At 37.2% G+C, this 20248-nt stretch overlaps 2 protein-coding genes across 3 annotated transcripts in view; one reads left to right on the top strand and one right to left on the bottom strand.

The window, feature by feature from the left end:
* Nucleotides 1-12516, bottom strand: part of ATG4A (autophagy related 4A cysteine peptidase) — a 63448-nt gene extending 50932 nt beyond the window's left edge. The window contains exon 1 of the mRNA XM_065900322.1: nt 12468-12516. Within this exon, the coding sequence (XP_065756394.1) occupies nt 12468-12477 (10 nt within the window). The 5' untranslated portion in view covers nt 12478-12516. The remainder of the gene's footprint in view (nt 1-12467) is intronic.
* A 223-nt stretch (nt 12517-12739) lies between these two features.
* On the top strand, nt 12740-19432 carry PSMD10 (proteasome 26S subunit, non-ATPase 10). 2 transcript variants are annotated; one of them, XM_065901056.1, is made up of 5 exons: nt 12740-12892; nt 15262-15360; nt 16399-16545; nt 16640-16727; nt 19032-19432. In XM_065901056.1, the coding sequence occupies exons 1-5, from the start codon at nt 12779-12781 to the stop codon at nt 19037-19039; spliced, it is 456 nt and encodes a 151-aa protein (XP_065757128.1). In that variant the 5' UTR covers nt 12740-12778; the 3' UTR covers nt 19040-19432. The 2 variants fall into 2 exon arrangements, with proteins under 2 accessions (XP_065757128.1, XP_065757127.1); XM_065901055.1 differs by having other exon boundaries at nt 12762-12892; nt 16640-16806; nt 19032-19185.
* Nucleotides 19433-20248: the final 816 nt, after the last annotated feature.

Raw genomic sequence — 20248 nt, 5'->3', positions numbered from 1 at the left:
AGATCATCAAAATCTACAGACCTTTAACTACAGTAGTTTAAAAAAATACTCATAAATAAAATCAAAAATGAAAGAGGAAAAAAATTTTAAATGAAAGAGGAGATATTATAATGAATGCCATAGAAATTAAAAGGATTATATTGACTACCATGAACAATTATACATCAACAAATTGGATAACCTAGAAGAAATGGATAAATTCCTAGAAATATATAACTAATCAAGACAATCATGAAGAAACAGAAAATCTGAACAGAACTATAAGTAGCAAGGAGATTGACTCAGTAATCAAAAATATTCCAACAAATAAAAAGCCCAGGACCAGATGGATTCACTGGTGAATTCTATAAAACATTTAAAGAAAAATTAACTTATTTTAAAGAATTAACTTTAAATTCATGTCTCAGTTAATTCTTAATTTAAAGAATTAACTTCATTCCTTTTTAAAAAGAGTTTCAGAAGCCAATCTTTCTCAAACTCTTCCAAAAAGCTGAAAAAGAGTGAGTCCTTCCCAGTTCACTTTGTGAGGCCAGCACTATCCTGATGCAAAAACCAGAAGAAAGACACTACAAGAAAAGAAAACAATAGGCCAATATCCCTGATGAATATAGACACAAAAATTTTCAACAAAATGCTAGCAAACCAAATTCAACAGCACATTAAAAAAATTATACACCATAACCAAGTAGAATTTATCTCCAGGATGCAAGGATAACTCAACATATGTAAATCAATCAATGTGATACACCACATTAACATAATGAAGGGAGAAAAATATCACATGATCATCTCAATAGATGCAGAAAAAGCATTTGACAAAATTCAACACATTTTCAGGTTAAAAAGTTGAGTATTCTAAACTCAACAAACTAGGAATAAAAGGAAATTACCTCTACATGATAAAAGCCATATATAAAAAGTCCACAGTTAACATTATACTCCATCATGAAAAACTGAAAGATTTCCTCGTTCAGGAACAAGACAAAGATGCCCACTCTCACCATTTCTATTCAACATAGTACTGGAAGTTCTAGCCAGAGCCATTAGGCAATAAAAAGAAACAAAGGCACTCAAATTAGAAAGGAGGAAGTAAAATTAGTTCTGTTTATATATGACATGACCTTATATGTAGAAAACTCTAAAGACACCACAAAAATTGTTAGAACTAATAAATTAATAGCATATGCTCTAACTGTTAAGTCTTTACAGGATATAAAATCAATATACAAAAATCAGTTATATTTCTATATGCTAACAATGAACCATCTGAAATGGAAATTTAGAAACCAATTTCATTTAAAACAGCATCAAAAAGAATAAAATACTTAGGAATAAATTTAACCAAAGAGGTGAAACTCTTGTACACTGAAAATGACAAAACATTGCTGGAAGGAATTTAAAGGTACAAATACATGGAAAGATATCTCATGTTAATTGACTGTAAGACAATATTGTTCAAATGTCCACACTATCCAAATCAATCTACATATTCAATATGATCCCTATCAAAATCCCAATGGCATTTTTTATAGAAATAGAAAAAAATCCTAAAATTCATGTAGAACCCCAAAGAACCCCAAATAGCCAAAACAATCTTGAGAAAGAAGAACAAAGCTAGGTACCTCACACTTCCTAATTTCAAAACATATTACAAAGTTACAGTAATCAAAACAAAATGGTGCTGGCATAAAGACAGACATATGGACAAATGGAACACAGCACAGTACCCAGAAATAAATCCACACATATATGGTCAAATGATCTTTAACAAGGGTGCCAAGAGTACACAATGGGAAAAGGATAGTCACTTCAACAAATGGTGTGGGGCAAACTGAATATTCACATGTAAAAGAATGAAACTAGACCCTTATCTTACACCACACACAAAAATCAACTCAAAATTAAAGCCTTCAGCAGAAGACCTAAAACTATAAAACACTTAGAAGAAAACCTAGGGAAAAAACTTCAAGATATTGGTCTTGGCAATGATTTCTTGGATATGACACTAAAAGCACAGGCAACCAAAACAAAAACAGACAGGTGGGACTACATCAAACTAAAAATCTTCTGCATAGCAAGGGAAACAATCAACAGAATGAAAAGGCAACCTACAGTATAGGAGGTTATATATATATATATGTAAACCATATCTCTGATAAGGGGTTTATATCCAAAATATATAAGGAACTCCTACAACTCAACAGCAAATAATAATAATAGCAACTTTATGTTAAAATGGGCAAAGGACTTGAATATACCTCTCTCCAAAGAAGACATCCAAATGGCCAACAGATATATGAAAAAAGTGCTCACTATCACTAATCATCAGGGAAATGCAAATTAAAACCACAATTAGACATCATCTCACTCCTGCTAGGATGGTTATTTTAAAAAAAACAAGTGTTGGCAAAGATGTAGAGAAATGGAACCTTTCTACACTGTTGGTAGGAATGTAAAATGATGCCACTGTTATGGAAAAATAGTATAGACGCTCCTAAAAAATTAAAAATAGAACTACTATATAATCCAGCAATACCATTTCTGGGTATTTAACCAAAAGAATTGAAAATAGGCTTTGGAAGAGATATTTGCACTCCCATGTTCATTGCAGCATTATTCACAATGGCCAAGAGGAAGAAATAACCTAAATGTCCATCAATGAATTAATAAAGAAAATGTGGTAGATATATGGTATATAAATAGAATAGAATATTAGTCTGCCATATAAAAAGGAAATCCTGCAATATGCTACAACACAGATGGAACTTGAGGACCTTGTGCTAAGTGAAATAAGCCAGTCACAGAAGATCAAATACTGCATAGTTCCACTTAAATGAGGTATCTAAAGCAGTCAAACTCATAGAAACTGAAAGAATGGTGGTTACCAGGGACTAGGGGGAGGGAGAAATGGGGAGTTGCTATTCAATGGGTATAGAGTTTCAGTCATGCAAGATGAAAACAACATTGTGGGGAGGACTTCCCTGGTGGCGCAGTGGTTAAGAATCCGCCTGCCAATGCAGGGGACATGGGTTCAAGCCCTGGTCTGGGAAGATCCCACATGCCATGGAGCAACTAAGCCTATGCGCCACAACTGCTGAGCCTGTGCTCTAAAGCCTGCAAGCCACAACTACTGAGCCCACGTGCCACAACTACAGAAGCCGCATGCCTAGAGCCTGTGCTCTGCAACAAAGAGAAGCCACTGCAATGACAAGCCCACGCACCACAATGAAGAGTAGCCCCTGCTCATCGCAACTAGAGAAAGCCCACATGCAGCAATGAAGACCCAACGCAGCCAAAAATAAATAAATAAATATAAATAAATTTTTAAAAAATAATTTTAAAATAATATTTTAAAAAAATTGTGCCTATAGTTAACAATATTGTGTAATGTACACTTAAAATTTTAAGAGGGTAGATTTCATATTATGTGTTTTTTACCACAATAAAAAAATATGTGATATGCAGCTAAACCACTGCTGAGTGGGAAATTTATAGCACTAAATGCTTACCTCAGAAAAGAGGAAAAGTCTCAAATTTAAAAATATAATTTCCCACCTTAAAAAAAAACTAGAAAAATAAGAGTACAATAAACCCAAAGCAAGGACAAGGAAGGAAATAATCAATTTAAGAGCAAAAATCAATGAGATTGAAAACTGAAAATTAATAGAGAAAAATCAATGACATAAAGAGCTGATTCTTTGAAAAGAGCAATAAAATAGACAAATCTCTAGCGAGAATGACAAATAAAAAAATAGAGAAAACACAAATTATTACTATCAGAACAAGACGGGGGATATCACTAGAGACTCTGCAAACACCAAAAGGAAAAAGGAAATATTACAAACAAATTTTACAATTTTGAAAACTGGACCAATTCCATGAAAAACACAAACACCCAATATGAAATAGATAATTTTAGTAGTCCTATAGCTATTAAGGAAATTGAATCTGTACTTTTAAAACTCCAGGGCTTCCCTGGTCGCGCAGTGGTTAAGAATCTGCCTGCCAATGAAGGGGACACAGGTTTGAGCCCTGGTCCAGGAAGATCCCACATGCCATGGAGCAACTGGGCCCATGCACCACAACTACTGGGACTGCGCTCTAGAGCCTGCGAGCCACAACTACTGAAGCCGGTGTGCCTGGAGCCCGGGCTCCCCAACAAGAGAGGCCACCACAATGAGAAGCCCGTGCACCTCAAGGAGGAGTAGCTCCCACTCACCGCAACTAAAGAAAGCCTGCACAGCAAGGAAGACCCAACACAGGCAAAAATAAATAAATAAATAAATAAAAATAAAATTCCCTTTAAAAAAAAAAAACTCCAAAAAAAATCTCCAGGCCCAGTTGGTTATACTAGAGAATTCTACCAACCACTTAAAGGAAAATTAATACACAATTAATCTTATGTAGATACTATTACACAATCCCTTCCAGAAAATACAAGAGGAGGAAATACTTCCCAATTCTTATTATAAGGCTAATATCTCATTGATATGAAAATCAGACAAAGATAGTACTGAAAAATTAAATAACATGCCAATATCATTCATGAATAGAGACACAAAAATCCTTAACAAAATATTAGCAAATAGAATTCAGCAATATGTAAACAAATTTATACACTATGACCAAGTGGATTTATTTCAGGGATGCAAGGTGGGTTCAATATTTGAAAATCAATCAGTGTAATAAAAAAAATCACATGGTCATATTAGTGGATACTGAAAAAGCTATTTGACAAAATTCAACCTTTATTGACCATAAAAATCCTTAGAAAACTAGGAATTAGGGGGGAATTGCCTCAATTTTAAAAAGAATATCTACCCCAAAAAAACTACAGTTAACATCACACTTAATGCTGAAAGATTGACTGCTTTCCCCCAGGACTGGAAACAAAGCAAAGGTTCAGCTCTCACCACAGCTATTACACATAGTACTGGAATTCTGAGCCAGAACAATAAGGGAAGACAGAGAAATAAGAGGCATAAAAAGTGGAAAGAAAGAAATACCACTGTCCCTATTTGCAGATGACAAGATGGTCTACAAAGAAAATCCAAAGAAACCAACAACAGAAAAACCTCCTAGAACTTAATCAGTAAATTCAGCAACATTGCCGGGTACAAATTATATAAAAATCAATTGCAGTACTATGAACTAGCAATGAACACATGGAAACCAAAATTTTAAATACAATACCATTAACAGTCACACAAAAAATGAAATAATTCTAGCAAAACATATACAGGACTTGTATGTTGAAAACTACACAATGCTGAAAATGACACGATGCTAGCAAAAGAAATAAAAGAAGATGTGAATAAATGGAGAGATATGCCCTGTTCATGAATTGAAAGACTCACCATAGTAAAGATTTCAGTTCTCCCCAAAGTGATATACAGTTCTTATACAATTCCTATCAACATCCTAGCAAACTTTTTTTAGATATAGGCAAGCTTATTCTGAAAAGTATAGGGAAAGACAAACAAACAATACTGAAAAATAATAAGGGAAGAAGTATCACTCTACCCGATTTTAAAATTTATTATAGAGCTATAGTAATCAAGACTGTGTGAGATGGCAAAGGGACAGACACACAGATCAATGAATCAGAAAAGAGAACCCCAAAATAGGCTTATACAAGTACAGCATACTCATTTTCTACTATAGTACAAAAGCAATTCAATAGAGCTGAAGCAACTGGACATCCATAGTTAAAAAAAATTAACCTCAACCTAAACCTCACACTAAATACAAAAATTAACTCAAAATGAATCATGGACCTGAAGGTAAAATATAACTAAAAAAACTTTAGAAGAAAATCTAGGAGAAAATCTTTGAGACCGAGGGCTTAGTGAAGAGTCCTTAGACATAGCAACAAAAGCACAATCCATAAAAGAAAAAAATTGATGAACTGGACATCATCAAAATTAAAAGCTTTTGCTCTATGAAAAAATCCTATTAATAAGATGAAAGGACAAGCCATAGACTGGTAGAAAAATATTTGCAAACTACATATGTGACAAAGAACTTATATCTAGAATATATAAAGAACTCTCAAAATTCAACAGGTAAAAAACAAAAAAACCCAAACAATGCAATTGTAAAATGGGCAAAGGATTTGCAATAACGTAGATGGAATTTGAGGTATTATGCTAAGTGAAATAAGTCAGATGGAAAAAGACAAATACTGTATGATTTCACTTATATGTGAAATGTATAAACAAACAAAATAAATGAACAAATGAAACCAAATATAAACAAACACATAGAGAACAGAGCAGTGCTTACAAGAAGGGAAGGGGCGGAGGGATGGCAAAATGGGCAACGGGGGTCAACTGCATGGTGAAAGATAGAAACTAGATTTTTGGTGGTGAGCCCACTGTCGTGTACACAGAAATAAAATATTGTACACATGAAACATATGTTATTAACCACTGCTTCCTCATAATTTTTTTTATTTTAAAGAAAATAGGCAAAGGACATGAAGAGACATTTCACTGAAGATATAGGGATGGAAAATAAACACATGAAAAAATACTGACCATCTTTAGCCATTAGAGAAATGCAAATAAAACCACAATAAGATATCACTATGCACCTATCAGAATGGCTAAAATAAGAAACAATTACAACGACAATGCTGGTAAGGATGCAGAGAAACTGGATCTCTCATACATTGCCAGTGGGAGTGTAAAATGCTATATAGCCACTCTGGAGAAGTTTCTTTAAAAACTAAACATACACTTACCATATGACCCAGCAATTACTCTCCTGGGCATGTATCTCAGACAAATGAGAGTTATGTCTACACTAAATCCTATACTCAAATGTTTATAACAGTTTTATTTGCAACAGACCCAAACTGCAAATAACCAAAATGTCTCTCATTAGGTAAATGGTTAAACAAACTGTGGTATACCCATAGCATGAAACACTCCTCAGCAATAAAAAAAGAACAGACTACTGATACACGTATCAACCTGGATGGGTCTCAAGGTCATTAAACAACGTGGAAAAAACTGGAAAATATCACATTCTCCATTACTTCATTTATATAAAATTCTCAAAATGACAAAATTATAGAGTAGGAAAACAAATTAGTATTTGGCAGGGGTTGTGGATAGCTGTGACTATGAAGGGGTAGCTTTCTAGTGAAGGAATATTTCTGTATCTTGATTGCAGTTACGGTGGCACAAATCTACGCAAGTGAGAAAATAACATAGAACTGTACACACACATCCTACCAATGTCAGTTTCCTGTTTCTTACCTTGTATTATAATTACATAAAATGTAATGATTGGGGTAAACTGGATGAAGAGTATATGGTACAGTTTTTGCAACTTCTTGTGAGTCCCTTATTCTTTATAGTAAAAAGTTTAAAAGTAAACCATTTATAAAGCAAATAACTCAGAAAACAAGAGTGTGTGGAAGCTAAAACCCAGGGAGCAAGTAAATAAAATGTTTTATTATAATAGCCTATAACAATATGCCAGCTTTACGGAGAGATTTAAACTGGGAAGATTTGCATAGGTCAGTGACACACAATACCAAGGACATTTTTATCTGTAGGATTAAAACATGTGCTTAAAAAAATATTAGATCCACAGATTAAAATGTCTCATCTTAAACCAGGCAACTGGCTATTGTGAATTGTTTGCAATTAACCACATAAACAACTTACATCTGCAAACAGTGAAAAAAATCAATCGCAAAGGGTCTTCAGGCCAGTTGTTCAAACTTTACCTAGTAAGTGGTGGGAATGGAGAAGTTTCATTCTGGATAAGACAGAACCTATTCCTGTGCCTGTCATACAGTTAACTGTCATATACCTCTGTAGGGTTTCCTCAAGTTTGTTTCACTATAGAATATATTGGTTTCCAGCTGTGCTATGGAAAGAATATTTACATTAAATAAAATGTTTAGTGATAATTAGAAAGGAGCAAGTAGGGGGAAACTGCCTCTCTCTGCACTGTCCACAATGATAACCACTTGCCACATGAAGCTATTTAAATTAAAAATAATTAAAATTAAATTTAAAATTTAGTCCCTGGACACATTTCAAGTGCTCAGTGTGACTAGTGGCTACCCTACCAGAACAGCATAGATGTAGAACTTTCCCATCATCACAAAAAGTTCTACTGGACAGGTAGTGTTACAGCCCAAAGAGCTCTGACAGGAATTAGTATTGCATTACCTGAGGTTTGCATTTTTTTTTTTTTTTTGCTGTGCGCAGGCCTCTCACTGTTGTGGCCTCTCCCGTTGTGGAGCACGGGCTCCGGACGCGCAGGCTCTGCGGGCCATGGCTCAGGGGCCCAGCCGCTCCGCGGGATGTGGGATCCTCCCAGACCGGGGCACGAACCCGTGTCCCCTGCATCGGCAGGCGGACTCCCAACCACTGCGCCACCAGGGAAGCCCCTGAGGTTTGCATTTACACATAATTTCATCTTCAGCAATATTGAGCAGTATGTTGCAGTGGTTAAGTGCTAGGGCCTTGGGGTAGAATAGCAGTGGATTTTAATTTTAGCTCCAACTTTTGCCAAATTGTGTGACCTCAGGCATGCTACTTCACTTCTCTGTGCCTGTATTCTCATTTTTTAAAAGGTGGAGACTGGAGGATAATGGTACCTCCCTCCTAGGGTTGTTGTGAAGGATTAAATGAGATAAGCCCAATACCTGACACATGTGATCAGTAAACGTTAGTTTTTCTAAAGGCCAGAAGGTGAACTTGGCTTGTTCTAGGACCTAGACTCTATATGACCAGTAGTAAAGGGAATATGCAATTGTATGCACAGCAACGGAGTCAGTCCCTAACAGGGCCCCACTTTGACTCTTCTTGATAAACAGTAACCACATTGTTCCTCCATACTTGAGGACAGTGACAAAAGGGAAGACACCTTTGAAAGCTTTCAAAGAGTCAAAGAATACCTTACCCTTGGCCTTAAGGGACTCAGAATTGAAAGTTAACCATCCTGTCATATCAAATAAAATAAAAGCACAACACACAGTCTATAAAGGAAGATTACCCAAACAAGTCACTCAGTAGGAGAGGCACTTGGAGTTGTTTTTCCAGCTGTTTCTGACAATCAAATCCAATTTCTTGATGTATTATTATGGTGAAATGTTACTATACCCAATCCTGTGTGAATACCACACAACAGGTCTACTGTACCTATGTAATCAACTGGATAAATATTTATTGAACACCTGCTAAATACAGGACACTTTTACACACCAGCCATCAGCAAACTACATCTGGCAGGCCAAATTAGATCCACTATGTGTTTTTCTTATGGTAAGGAAGGTAGAAATGATTTTTACATTTTTTAACTGTTGGAAGAACTGCCTTCAACCACTACTACCAAACACCGAATGGCCCTGGAAATTAGCTTTTGCTCCAGACTTGATAATGTTTCTTAATTAATTCAACTTAAAATTACAAGACAAAACAGCACTTATATGTGAAACTTACACTGCAGGAAAGTCATTTCAACGGCTAACATTGTTTGAATCATAAGTAATGTCAACATGCTTTATATGCATCCCATGCTGTCACAGGTCAAAACAACAAAATCACAGTGAGATACCACTTCGCACTCATTAGAATGGCTATAATAAAAAAGACATTAACAAGTGTTGGTAAAGATGTGGAGAAATTCTAACCCTCCTACATTGCTGGTGGGAAGGGAAATGGTGCAGCCACTTTGGTAAAGTCTGGCAGTTCCTCACAAAGTTAAACATAGAGCTACCATATGGCCTAGCAATTCCCCTCCTAGATATGTGCTAAGAGAAATGAAAACATATGTCTGCACAGAAACGTGTACGTGAACGTTTATGACGGCATTATTCATAATAACCAAAAGGCAGAAACCAACGAACTCATGAACAGATAAGTGAAATATGGTATAGCCAAACAATGGAATATTACTCAGCCATTAAAATGAATGAAGTATTGATATAATAAATTTCAAAAACCTTATACTAAGTGAAAGAAGCCAGACACAAAAGATTACATACTGTATGATTCTATTTACATAAAATCCCCCAAAATGAAAATCCATAGAGACAAAAAATAAATTAGTGGTTGCCTAGGCCTGGGAGTGGAAATGGGGAGAGAGTGAAAACAGGCATGAGGTTTCTTTCTGGGGTAATGGAAATGTTTCAAATAAGAGTGTGGTGATGGTAACACAACTCTAAAATACTAATAACATTAAATTGTACAATTTTTAAAAGTGTACAACACCAAAAGCATGACCCATAAAAGAAAAAAAACCCAATAAATTAGATCTTGTCAAAACTTAAAACTTTTGCACTTCAAAAGACATCATTAAGAAAATGAAAAGATGAGTAACAGAGTGGGAGAAAATATCCACATATCATATCTACAGGGACTTGTATCCAGAATATATAAATAATTCTTACAACTCAATAATAAAAAGACAATAAAGATAATAACTCAATTTAAAAATGGAAAAGATGTATGAATGGTTAGTAAGTAAATGAAAAGGCGCTCATCATCATTAGTCACTAAGGACGTACAAATTATAACTACAATAAGATATAATTTCACATCCATTCAGAATGGCTATATCAAAAAGACAATAACAAATGTTGGCAAGGACGTGGAGAAACAGAAACCCTCATACATTACTAATGGCAATGCAAAACAGTGCTGCCGCTTTGGAAAATAGTTTTATAGCTTCTTACAAAGTTAAAGATAAATTTGCCATATCATGCAGTCATTCCACCCTTAGGTTCCTACCAAAGAGAAACGAAAACACCTGTCCACACAAAGACTCGCACGCTAATGTCCTTAGCAGCATTATTCATAATAGCCAAAAACTGGAAACAACCTACATGTGTAGCGAGTAGACAGACAAAATGTTTTATAGCCACATAATGGAATACTATTTGGCAATAAAAATTAATGAAGTACTGGTACATGCTACAATATGGATGAACCTCAAAGAATATTATGCTAAGTGAAAGAAGCCAGGCACAAAAGACCACTTCTTATTTGATTTAATTTAGATGAAATGCCCAGAATAGGCAAATTTATAGAGACAAAGTAGATCAGTGGTTACCTGGGGCTGGGAGTGGGAACGAGGATTAACTGTAAATAAATGAGCATGAGGGATCTTTGGGGGGAAATGAAAATGTTCTGAAACTGATTATGATTATGGTTGCACCATTCAGTAAAGTTACTAAAAATATTTAACTATACTTAACATGAGTGAATTTTATGATATGAAAACTATATCCCAATAAAGTTGTTAAAAATAGGAAAGGAAGAGTAGGGGAAACTGGGTGAGGGGTACACAGGAATTCTGCATTATCTTTGCAACTTTTCCATAAATCTAAAGCTATTCTGAAATTTAAAATGTATTTAAATAAAAAATAACAAGAATATGTTTGTGGATTCATACCTATCTGTGTGAAAAGACATTTACAAAGATGAAATGGGTAAAATCTCATTACAGATCAGTATTAACAGATGAACATTTGAAATGATTTTGATGATAGGGAACACTATTAGCCCCAAATAAACAAAATGTTATCCCCCCCAAAATAATTCCATTATTCTCATTAGTAGTCTCATATTACAAAAAAATGCTCAATTATTATTACTATACCTTGAATTTCATCAATAAATATTTGTTGAAATTTGTTTTCTCCCTTGTCATATAAGTACCTACAAATTATCCTCGATTTTGCCTTTTGGCCCCCAAAGCCTAAAATATTTACTATGTGGCTCTTTACGGAAAGGTTGCCAAGCTCTGTTCTACACCATAACAGGGTAAATATAAACATAGTTTCTTTCTTGAGTGTATTCTTATCGTTACCTGGTTTTGGTATGATGCCAGCCTGGATATGCCCTATAAAGGATAAGCCTTGCATCTCTTCTGCTATGGCACTATTTAGGAATCCTATAAATAGAAACACTATTAGCTTAATAGTTGTAGCAAAACTTCGATGTCACCGTTATTATCGTGATATTAAAGAGCCAACACCATGCCACAGTGTCAAGATGACCCTCATCAAGTTGTGATGTCACCACGCCATGGACTCCCCGAGATCTCTTAGATATCAAGTGGGTCCTATGGCATCACACCCTGCCTTTGGCATCACCCTGGCACATCACCTTACTACGATGTCATATGCTATCACTGTTGTGGAAGAATTCTGCCCTAATGCCACTCCGTCGAAACGTAAGAATAATTAACCCCTAGTTCTTTCCATTCCTTTGGCGGCGGGGGAGGATGGCCACAGGCACTGGTTCGAGCTCAGGAGGTAGTACTCAGCTGCTACCGTTTTCCCTTCCGCTTACCACTGCAGGTCAGGGCCCCCGTGGGACAGGACTTTCTGGCTCCCATAACTCTCTTGCCATGACCCCGCACCCACTTCGCGTCACAGACTCAATGCCCCAACAGCGACCACCCACCCCGGTTCTACACGAAGCCGCTGCCCGTACCTGACTCCATTCTCCAGCTGTCATCCTGGGCCAATTCCACCGGCCACTTGACTACGGCGGCCGCAAGGGACCCCGGGACTCGTAGTTCCGCGCTGCTAACGGCAGAGACGGAGACAGCGGCAAAGGCTCCTCCCCGCCCGGAACTGCGCTCAAACTGCAACTCCCAGAGGCGCCCTGCGATGGGAAAAGAAGCAAAGGAACGAGCGCGATTGGTCACTGGGGGAGCTCTAATGCCTCTTTTGATTGGCAGTCGGAGCTGGCGACGTGACGCGGTCTTTGGTCAGGCTTCACCGAGATCCTGGGAAAGCGAAATGGAGGGGTGTGTGTCTAACCTAATGGTCTGCAACCTGGCCTACAGCGGGAAGCTGGAGGAGTTGAAGGAGAGGATCCTGGCCGATAAATCCCTGGCCACTAGGACTGACCAGGTAAAGCAACGCTTGGGGCCTCTCCGCTGGCGGCGGCGGCGGCAGCGGCGGAGACCAACGTGGCTGCCCGGCCCAGCCCAACCCATGGGGAGGCCGGTTCCGGGAGGGCCACATCCCCGCCCCCGCCGCCCCATCCTTACCCCAGGGTCACCTCAGGACTCGGGACCGGGCGGCCGGAGCTAGCCCCACAAACCGCCAGTGTTGTTTTTTGGCCCAGTACTTAGTCGCTGTATTTTGGATATTTCTAGAACGTTTGCGCGTTTCTCAGAAATGCCCAATCTTTGAGACATCCGTGAGAAGGGAAGTTTTTGGTTTTTGGAAGTGGGTTTGTTTGCTTTTATTAGTGACTATTCAACTGAACGCCTCAGCTGGGAGCTGAGGATACTGTCGAATGGAAGGATCAGACGTTAATAAAATAATCCCAAATCATATGTCCGATTATAAATTGTGGTAAATACTCGGGAGAGAAGTTGACGTGGGGCTTTCAGAACATATCATGGAAGGACCTGATTTAATCTTGCTTAGAAAAGCCGAATGTTGTCGTAACTGAAGAGGCTTTGCAAAGGAGGGAAGATTGGCTGTATCTTGAAGGATGAGTGGGATTTCCCAGGGGGATGAAGGGGCATTCTAGGCAAAGGCAGAACAAAAGTGAGTGGACCTTGGGAAGTGTTTCTTTCTGCCCTCCTCAAAAGACCCTCATGCTTTCACCCTGAGTTTCTAGAAAGATTCACGGTGCCCTCAGTAAGCCAACATACATTTATAGATTGCCTCCTATTTGACAGGCACCGTGCTCAGCACTAGCAAGACAGTGTCACATAATTACAAATCTCCATTTTGTGTGTTTGGGAAGAGAATTAGAAGTTCAGAGACTTTTTTTCTGGAACTTCTCTTTATTGCTCAACCTGAAAATGCCTTTGTCTAGTTTACCTTCATTTTGCTCTGGTGATATTTAATACTTTAGATTTAATTTAACAATATTAAGATTTAATAATACTTCTAACCATTCTTCATCAAGTCAATGGCATGAAAAAGGGAGAAACTATTCAAGATCAAAAGACTTAAGAAACATAACAAACATTTGCAACTTATGGAGCTTGTATGGATCCTGATTGAAACAAGCCAACTGCAAAAAGGCATTTGGGGGACAGCTGGGGAAATCTGGGTATTTGATGTTATAAAGGAGTTAGTGTTAATTTTAATCAGTGTAATAGCTATGTAGTAAAGTATTTTTTAGATACTCAGATATTTAGGTATGAAAGGTCATAATATTTAAGATTTGTTTTTAAAAATCTCATCAAGGAGAAAAACAGATGAGGCAAGTATGGAAAAATAGTTATAAGATGTAGATGATAGGCATATGGATTATATTATGTTCCCTGTATTTTTATATGAGTTTGAAATTTTTGTAATAAAGTTTAAAATACCATTTTCTTTTACATAGGGCTAAGAAATATAGCAGTCACTGCAAAAAAAATAAAAGAGAGAGAGATTCCCTTTGAGAAACATGCCTAACTCCTAGCTTATTATTTTTTTAAAGTAATGTTGCTCTCTAATTCTGTGTGTGGTATGTTTTTTTTGTTTGTTTGTTTTTGCGGTACACGGGCCTCTCACTGTTGTGGCCTCTCCCGTTGCGGAGCACAGGCTCCGGATGCGCAGGCTCAGCGGCCATGGCTCACGGGCCCAGCCGCTCCGCGGCATGTGGGATCTTCCCGAACCAGGGCACGAACCCGTGTCCCCTGCATCAGCAGGCGGACTCTCAACCACTGCACCACCAGGGAAGCCCTGGTATGTTTTTTAAATGGTTATAATCTCAACTAGTTTCATGAATATTTCTTTCCCACAAGATACATTTGTTCTTCCTAGAGAATCTAGAAAATTAAGAGCTGATGGGTTTGTGTCCCAACTTCACGATTTACTAGCTGTGCGACCTTAACAAGATACCCTGAGGAGTCTGTAAAATGGGGATAATATCCACTGTATAGGATCATGGGGATTATAGGAGATGATGCACGTAAAACTCTTAGCACAGTGCCTGACATAAAAGTATGTACATAATGGAAATAGCCAAAGCTGTTTTTCTGCCGAAGCACTGAAATCAGTTTTTTGCTCTATTGCTTTCATGGCTCTAGTCTGCCCAGAATTACCTACTTTCATCAATGTATTCTCCTCATGTTACTAAAACCTTGGTCTCTCTTATGTAAGTAATATGGTTTAAGGTTACCTACCTGAGGATCCAGTGCTCTCCATTTCTTGTTCCCAAACCGTAGGTTTGCTGGCTCCAATATTAATTTTTTTTCTGCTTTCTTGCCTTAGTGCTTCTGTTTTTCTTCGAGAATGTTGGTCTTATTGCTTCTCTGCTTCCCGTGTAGGACAGCAGAACTGCCTTGCATTGGGCATGCTCAGCCGGACATACAGAAATTGTTGAATTCTTGCTGCAACTTGGAGTGCCAGTGAATGATAAAGATGATGTGAGTACTAGGCAGAGTTGATAAATTCCCAGTTATCTTTAGACTCCAGACTGGTGTTTACTAAAGCCCGAGTATTAAGCTCACAAACAAATTTTAACCTTTATGACTAGGAAGTTACAGCATGGCCCCAGTGACCAAATACAGGACTGGTGGTTGCATTATTTCAGAATGTTCATTTTGCCACCCATAGCCTGTAATTTAAGGTAAACATGCAGATCAAGTCTTATTATGATGATCCCTAAGAGACTACAAATCCTTTTTATTATGTTGGAAATTGTTTTTGGTGAATATTGCCTGAATAATGAGGGCCTAGATATCTTTTTTTGTTATATAAAGATTTGGTGTAATGGTATTGGTTATATTAGGATAAGACTTGTGAAGAATAAGGATGGAAATGTTTTTGTAGGCAGATTCCTTTTCGAGGATGCTCAATGAAATAATATTGATAATGGCAAAAAAGTAAAAACAGTTTAATGGAGGAACAGTTGAATACAGCATATATATATATACACCTAATAAAATAATATGCAACCAGGGGATTCCCTGGTGGTCCACTGGTTGGGACTCTGCGCTTTTGCTGCCGAGGGCACACGTTCAATCCCTGGTCAGGGAACTAAGATCCCGCAAGCCGCCCGGCGTGGCCAAAAAAAAAAATAATGATAATGATAATAATATGCAACCAATAAAGTTATGATTCCAAAGAATGACATAGAAAAATTTTCACAACGTAGTGATAAGTGGACATTGTGGAAAATGCACCTCACGGAACTTGATATCCTATTGGGGTATCCTTGATCCCAATCTTAAAACACATTAGAATTAGACTTATGTATTATTTCCATGTTGTGGGATTATGGGTGCTTTTCTTTTCTTTTATATATCTGGTTTCTAAATATCCTGCAGTGCTTAATGAGGGAAAGAGAAAGAATATTATTTTTTTAAACCATTTACACACAGCTCTGTAAACCCTGCCTAAATGTTAGCATTAATCCCTGTGCCTTTTCTCCCTGGTTTTTGTTCTGCCCACCTCTTTTACAGGCAGGTTGGTCTCCTCTTCATATTGCTGCTTCCGCTGGCCGGGATGAGATTGTAAAAGCTCTTCTGGGAAAAGGTGCTCAAGTGAATGCTGTCAATCAAAATGGCTGTACTCCCCTACATTATGCAGCTTCCAAAAACAGGCATGAGGTAGGGTTCCATTCCTAGGCTACTTCTTTTGAGTTCTAAACCTGTACGCAAACACAAATAGATCCCTGCATTGTTTTCTTCTCCATCTTCCCAGATTGCTGTCATGTTACTGGAAGGCGGGGCTAATCCAGATGCTAAGGACCATTATGAGGCTACAGCAATGCACCGGGCAGCAGCCAAGGGTAACTTGAAGATGATTCATATTCTTCTGTACTACAAAGCTTCTACAAACATCCAAGACACTGAGGGTAACACTCCTCTGTAAGTGACAAGTAGCAGTCATTTGTATTCTACCTGACATCAGCCCTCTTGCACTAATTCTTACACATCATTTTTTTTTTCAGTCTGCTTATAAATGTAATACATGTTTATGGCAAAAAAATTTGAAAGTACACAAAAGTATAAAGATAAAAATTCAAAATGCCTATCATTTTGCCACCCAGAAATAACCACTGATAACATTTTAATGTATTTCCTCCCTGTATTTTATATGCAAATATACTTACTTTACATATGCTTTTTTTATTGTAAAATTGGGATGATACTGTGTATATAGTTTTATATCTTGTTCTTTTCACCTCATAGTATATTGTGAGCATTTTCCAATGTGAATAAATATTTCTAAAATGTTTTTGAATGGCTATCCACAACTCCATTTTATGGATATGGCATAATTTAATGATTCCTCTATTACTGTATATTTAAGCTTTTTTGAGTTTTCCATTATTATAAATAATGCTACATTGACCAACTTTATACAAAAATCATTGGCCATACTGCTGATTATTATCTTAGTATAGAAGTTAGAAGTAGAATTGCTGGGTCAACAGATACACATAGTTTAAGACAATTGCTGTATATTCCGAGATTGCTTCCAGAGGAGTTGTATCATTGTACCCTCCCAATAGCAGTGTGAGAGTGCCTATTACCCCCTCACCAACACCAAAAATATCCTTGTCTTATAGGAAAAATGGTATTTCAGAGTTGTAATTTACATTTTTTATTATCAATGAAGCTAAACATTTTTTAATGGCTATGACTAATTATATTCCTTCTCTAAATTATAACACTTTGTATCCCTTTCTCTGTTTCCTTTTGGAGAATTAATTTATTTTTACTGATTTTTTTATGTACCCTTGACTTGACATAGTACAAATATTAACCTTCTGCCATGTTGAAAATATTTTTCCCAGTTTGTCTTTTCATTTTGTTTATGATTTTTTGAAATAACCGAAGATTTCAACTCTATACAGTCAAACCTGTTAATCTTCCCTCATAACTAGAAAGTGCTTCCTCACCCTGAAATTAGTTAACTATTCACCTGTATTTTATTGTATTTTTTTTAAAACATTGCATTGATTTGGTTTGGTTATTGTTTTTCATTTAACTCAAATCCATCTGGAATTGATTTACGCTTGACCTGAAGCTGTCCTCTACCTTGATATTTTTTCTACAGTACTTGGCCACTATTCTTCCTTATCGAATGGTGACTTTTTTGAACCAGAAATTCTGTGAGTCTTCTTTTTAGTCCAAAGTAGGATTCAATTTTTTTAAAGTACTGTTTTCTTAACTCTTAGTTTTACAATTTTTTTCTGTAGTTCTGAGCGACTCTGTCTAGAAAAACATGCATATTCTATCCCTTTTCTCCAAATAAGAAAGGCAGGGTGGCCTGGAGGAAATTTCGGAGTCAGGCAGTATCGGGTCCTGAGCAGAGCCTACGATTAAGGAATAGCTACATGCTGTTTACCCGATCCAAACTCAGCCACTTAAACAACTATATTAAATACTTGTATTAAGTAACTCAGAGAAGTTACTTAACTTTCCTGATTCTAATTTCCTTATCTGTAATGTGAGGATAATAATTCCTTCCTCACTAGATTGTTGTGAAGGTTAAATAAAATAACATGTTAGTGTCTAATACCCTACCTGGTAAACCGTTAAGTGCCTGACAAGGTTTCCCCCTCACTTACTGCTCAGCCATGTCATCATAGGCAAAGACTAACCTCTGTCACAATTTCAACTGTAAAATGGTGATAATAGTACCTTGCTAACTTACAAGGTGTCTGTAACAATCAGATAATATAAAATTTTTTAAACTGCTTTTCCAAAATTTAAACCACACAAATTGCTGTTAGCAGGTTGTGTGTGGAGGTTTTTCTAAGTTCTAGCCTGGAATTATTGCATGTGTTTGGTGTAAACCACTAATCTTCATAAAATAAGGACGTTATTCCTTAGGCCGGCATTTAGATCACTTCTGTTGTAGTAGGACCAGAATTGTGATTTATGATCTGGTATTATAAGACTATTCCAATGAATTTTAACTTATAAACAGTCTTCCCCATGAAAATCGATTTTCCTTTCCAGATTAAGTAACTTTCCGATATTACACTACCTAATAGTATGCAGTTTAGACTACCTGTCAGGAAATCCTAACCATTACATAGAATTGCAAATGATTAATCCATCTTTGTGGTCCTTGATTTCAGACACTTAGCCTGTGATGAGGAGAGAGTGGAAGTAGCAAAACTGCTGGTGTCCCAAGGAGCAAGTATTTACATTGAGAATAAAGAAGAAAAGACACCCCTGCAAGTGGCCAAAGGTGGTCTGGGTTTAATACTCAAGAGAATGGTGGAAAGTTAAGCAGCTTGGATTCACTCTTACTTTGTATGTTTTGTGGTTGTCCCCTACTGTCCTAGAAACTATGTACTTGTGCACAAGATGTCATCTATGAATTATGAAGTTGTTTCATCTTCCAAGTATTATAAACATGTTGACTATTGTTCCTGCTGAGGTATTTTTTTCTTAGCTTACAACTTGCTTTCCAGGCATTGAATAACAATAATAATAATTGAGATTGTTCTATTGTTGTATATTATTCTGTATTGAATCTTGGTTAACTTTGAGTCAGTGATTCTGTGGCTGTTGTGAGTCTTCAGCACCCTGCCATGCACCCTCTATCCCCCTCTGAGGCAGAACAACCCCAATAGCACCAGGCCAATTGTTTTGCCAAATGTTTCTAGGTGAATTCTAGAATGTTCTTCCATACAGTTGAAACACATCGTAACTCGTTTTTCAAGCCCACTCAGAGGCCTATGCCAAATATTTCTGTTTTTTCCAACAGTATGGTTTAATTTGTTTTTGTTATAGGAGGAATACTTATATATTGTGAGGATGAAGTTTTCAGTTCAGAGGGCAGGCATGCTATCCAAGTTTGGCATTCATAAACACTAAAATAATGAAAAATAATAGCCTGTGTACCAATGTATGTTTTTAATGATGACCTATTTTCCTCCAAAATAAAGTGTATTGTTTTACACGGGCCTCTCACTGTTGTGGCCTCTCCCGTTGCGGAGCACAGGCTCCGGACGCGCAGGCTCAGCAGCCATGGCACACGGGCCCAGCTGCTCCGCAGCATGTGGGATCTTCCCGGACCGGGGCACGAACCCGTGTCCCCTGCATCGGCAGGCAGACTCAACCACTGTGCCACCAGGGAAGCCCAAGTTTATTGTTTTTATAAAGGAAGTTTTAAAGTACCTATATTAAGTCATCCTGTATTGAAAAGAATGTCAAGCTTGTTATCATGATGTGTAACAAAAATGTGTTTTGATTTGTATTTCAGAAACTAAAAAAATAAAATGTTGAGAGAATCTCCTAATTCTTTTTGCAAATCAGACACCCACTTAAGCCTTTAAATCCTTTATAA

The sequence above is a fragment of the Phocoena phocoena genome, chromosome X (genome assembly GCF_963924675.1).
Source record: "Phocoena phocoena chromosome X, mPhoPho1.1, whole genome shotgun sequence".
Classification (NCBI taxonomy): Eukaryota; Metazoa; Chordata; class Mammalia; order Artiodactyla; family Phocoenidae; genus Phocoena; species Phocoena phocoena.
The sequence above is the reverse complement of the archived record's forward strand: the minus strand, read 5'-3'. Positions and strand labels throughout refer to the sequence as shown.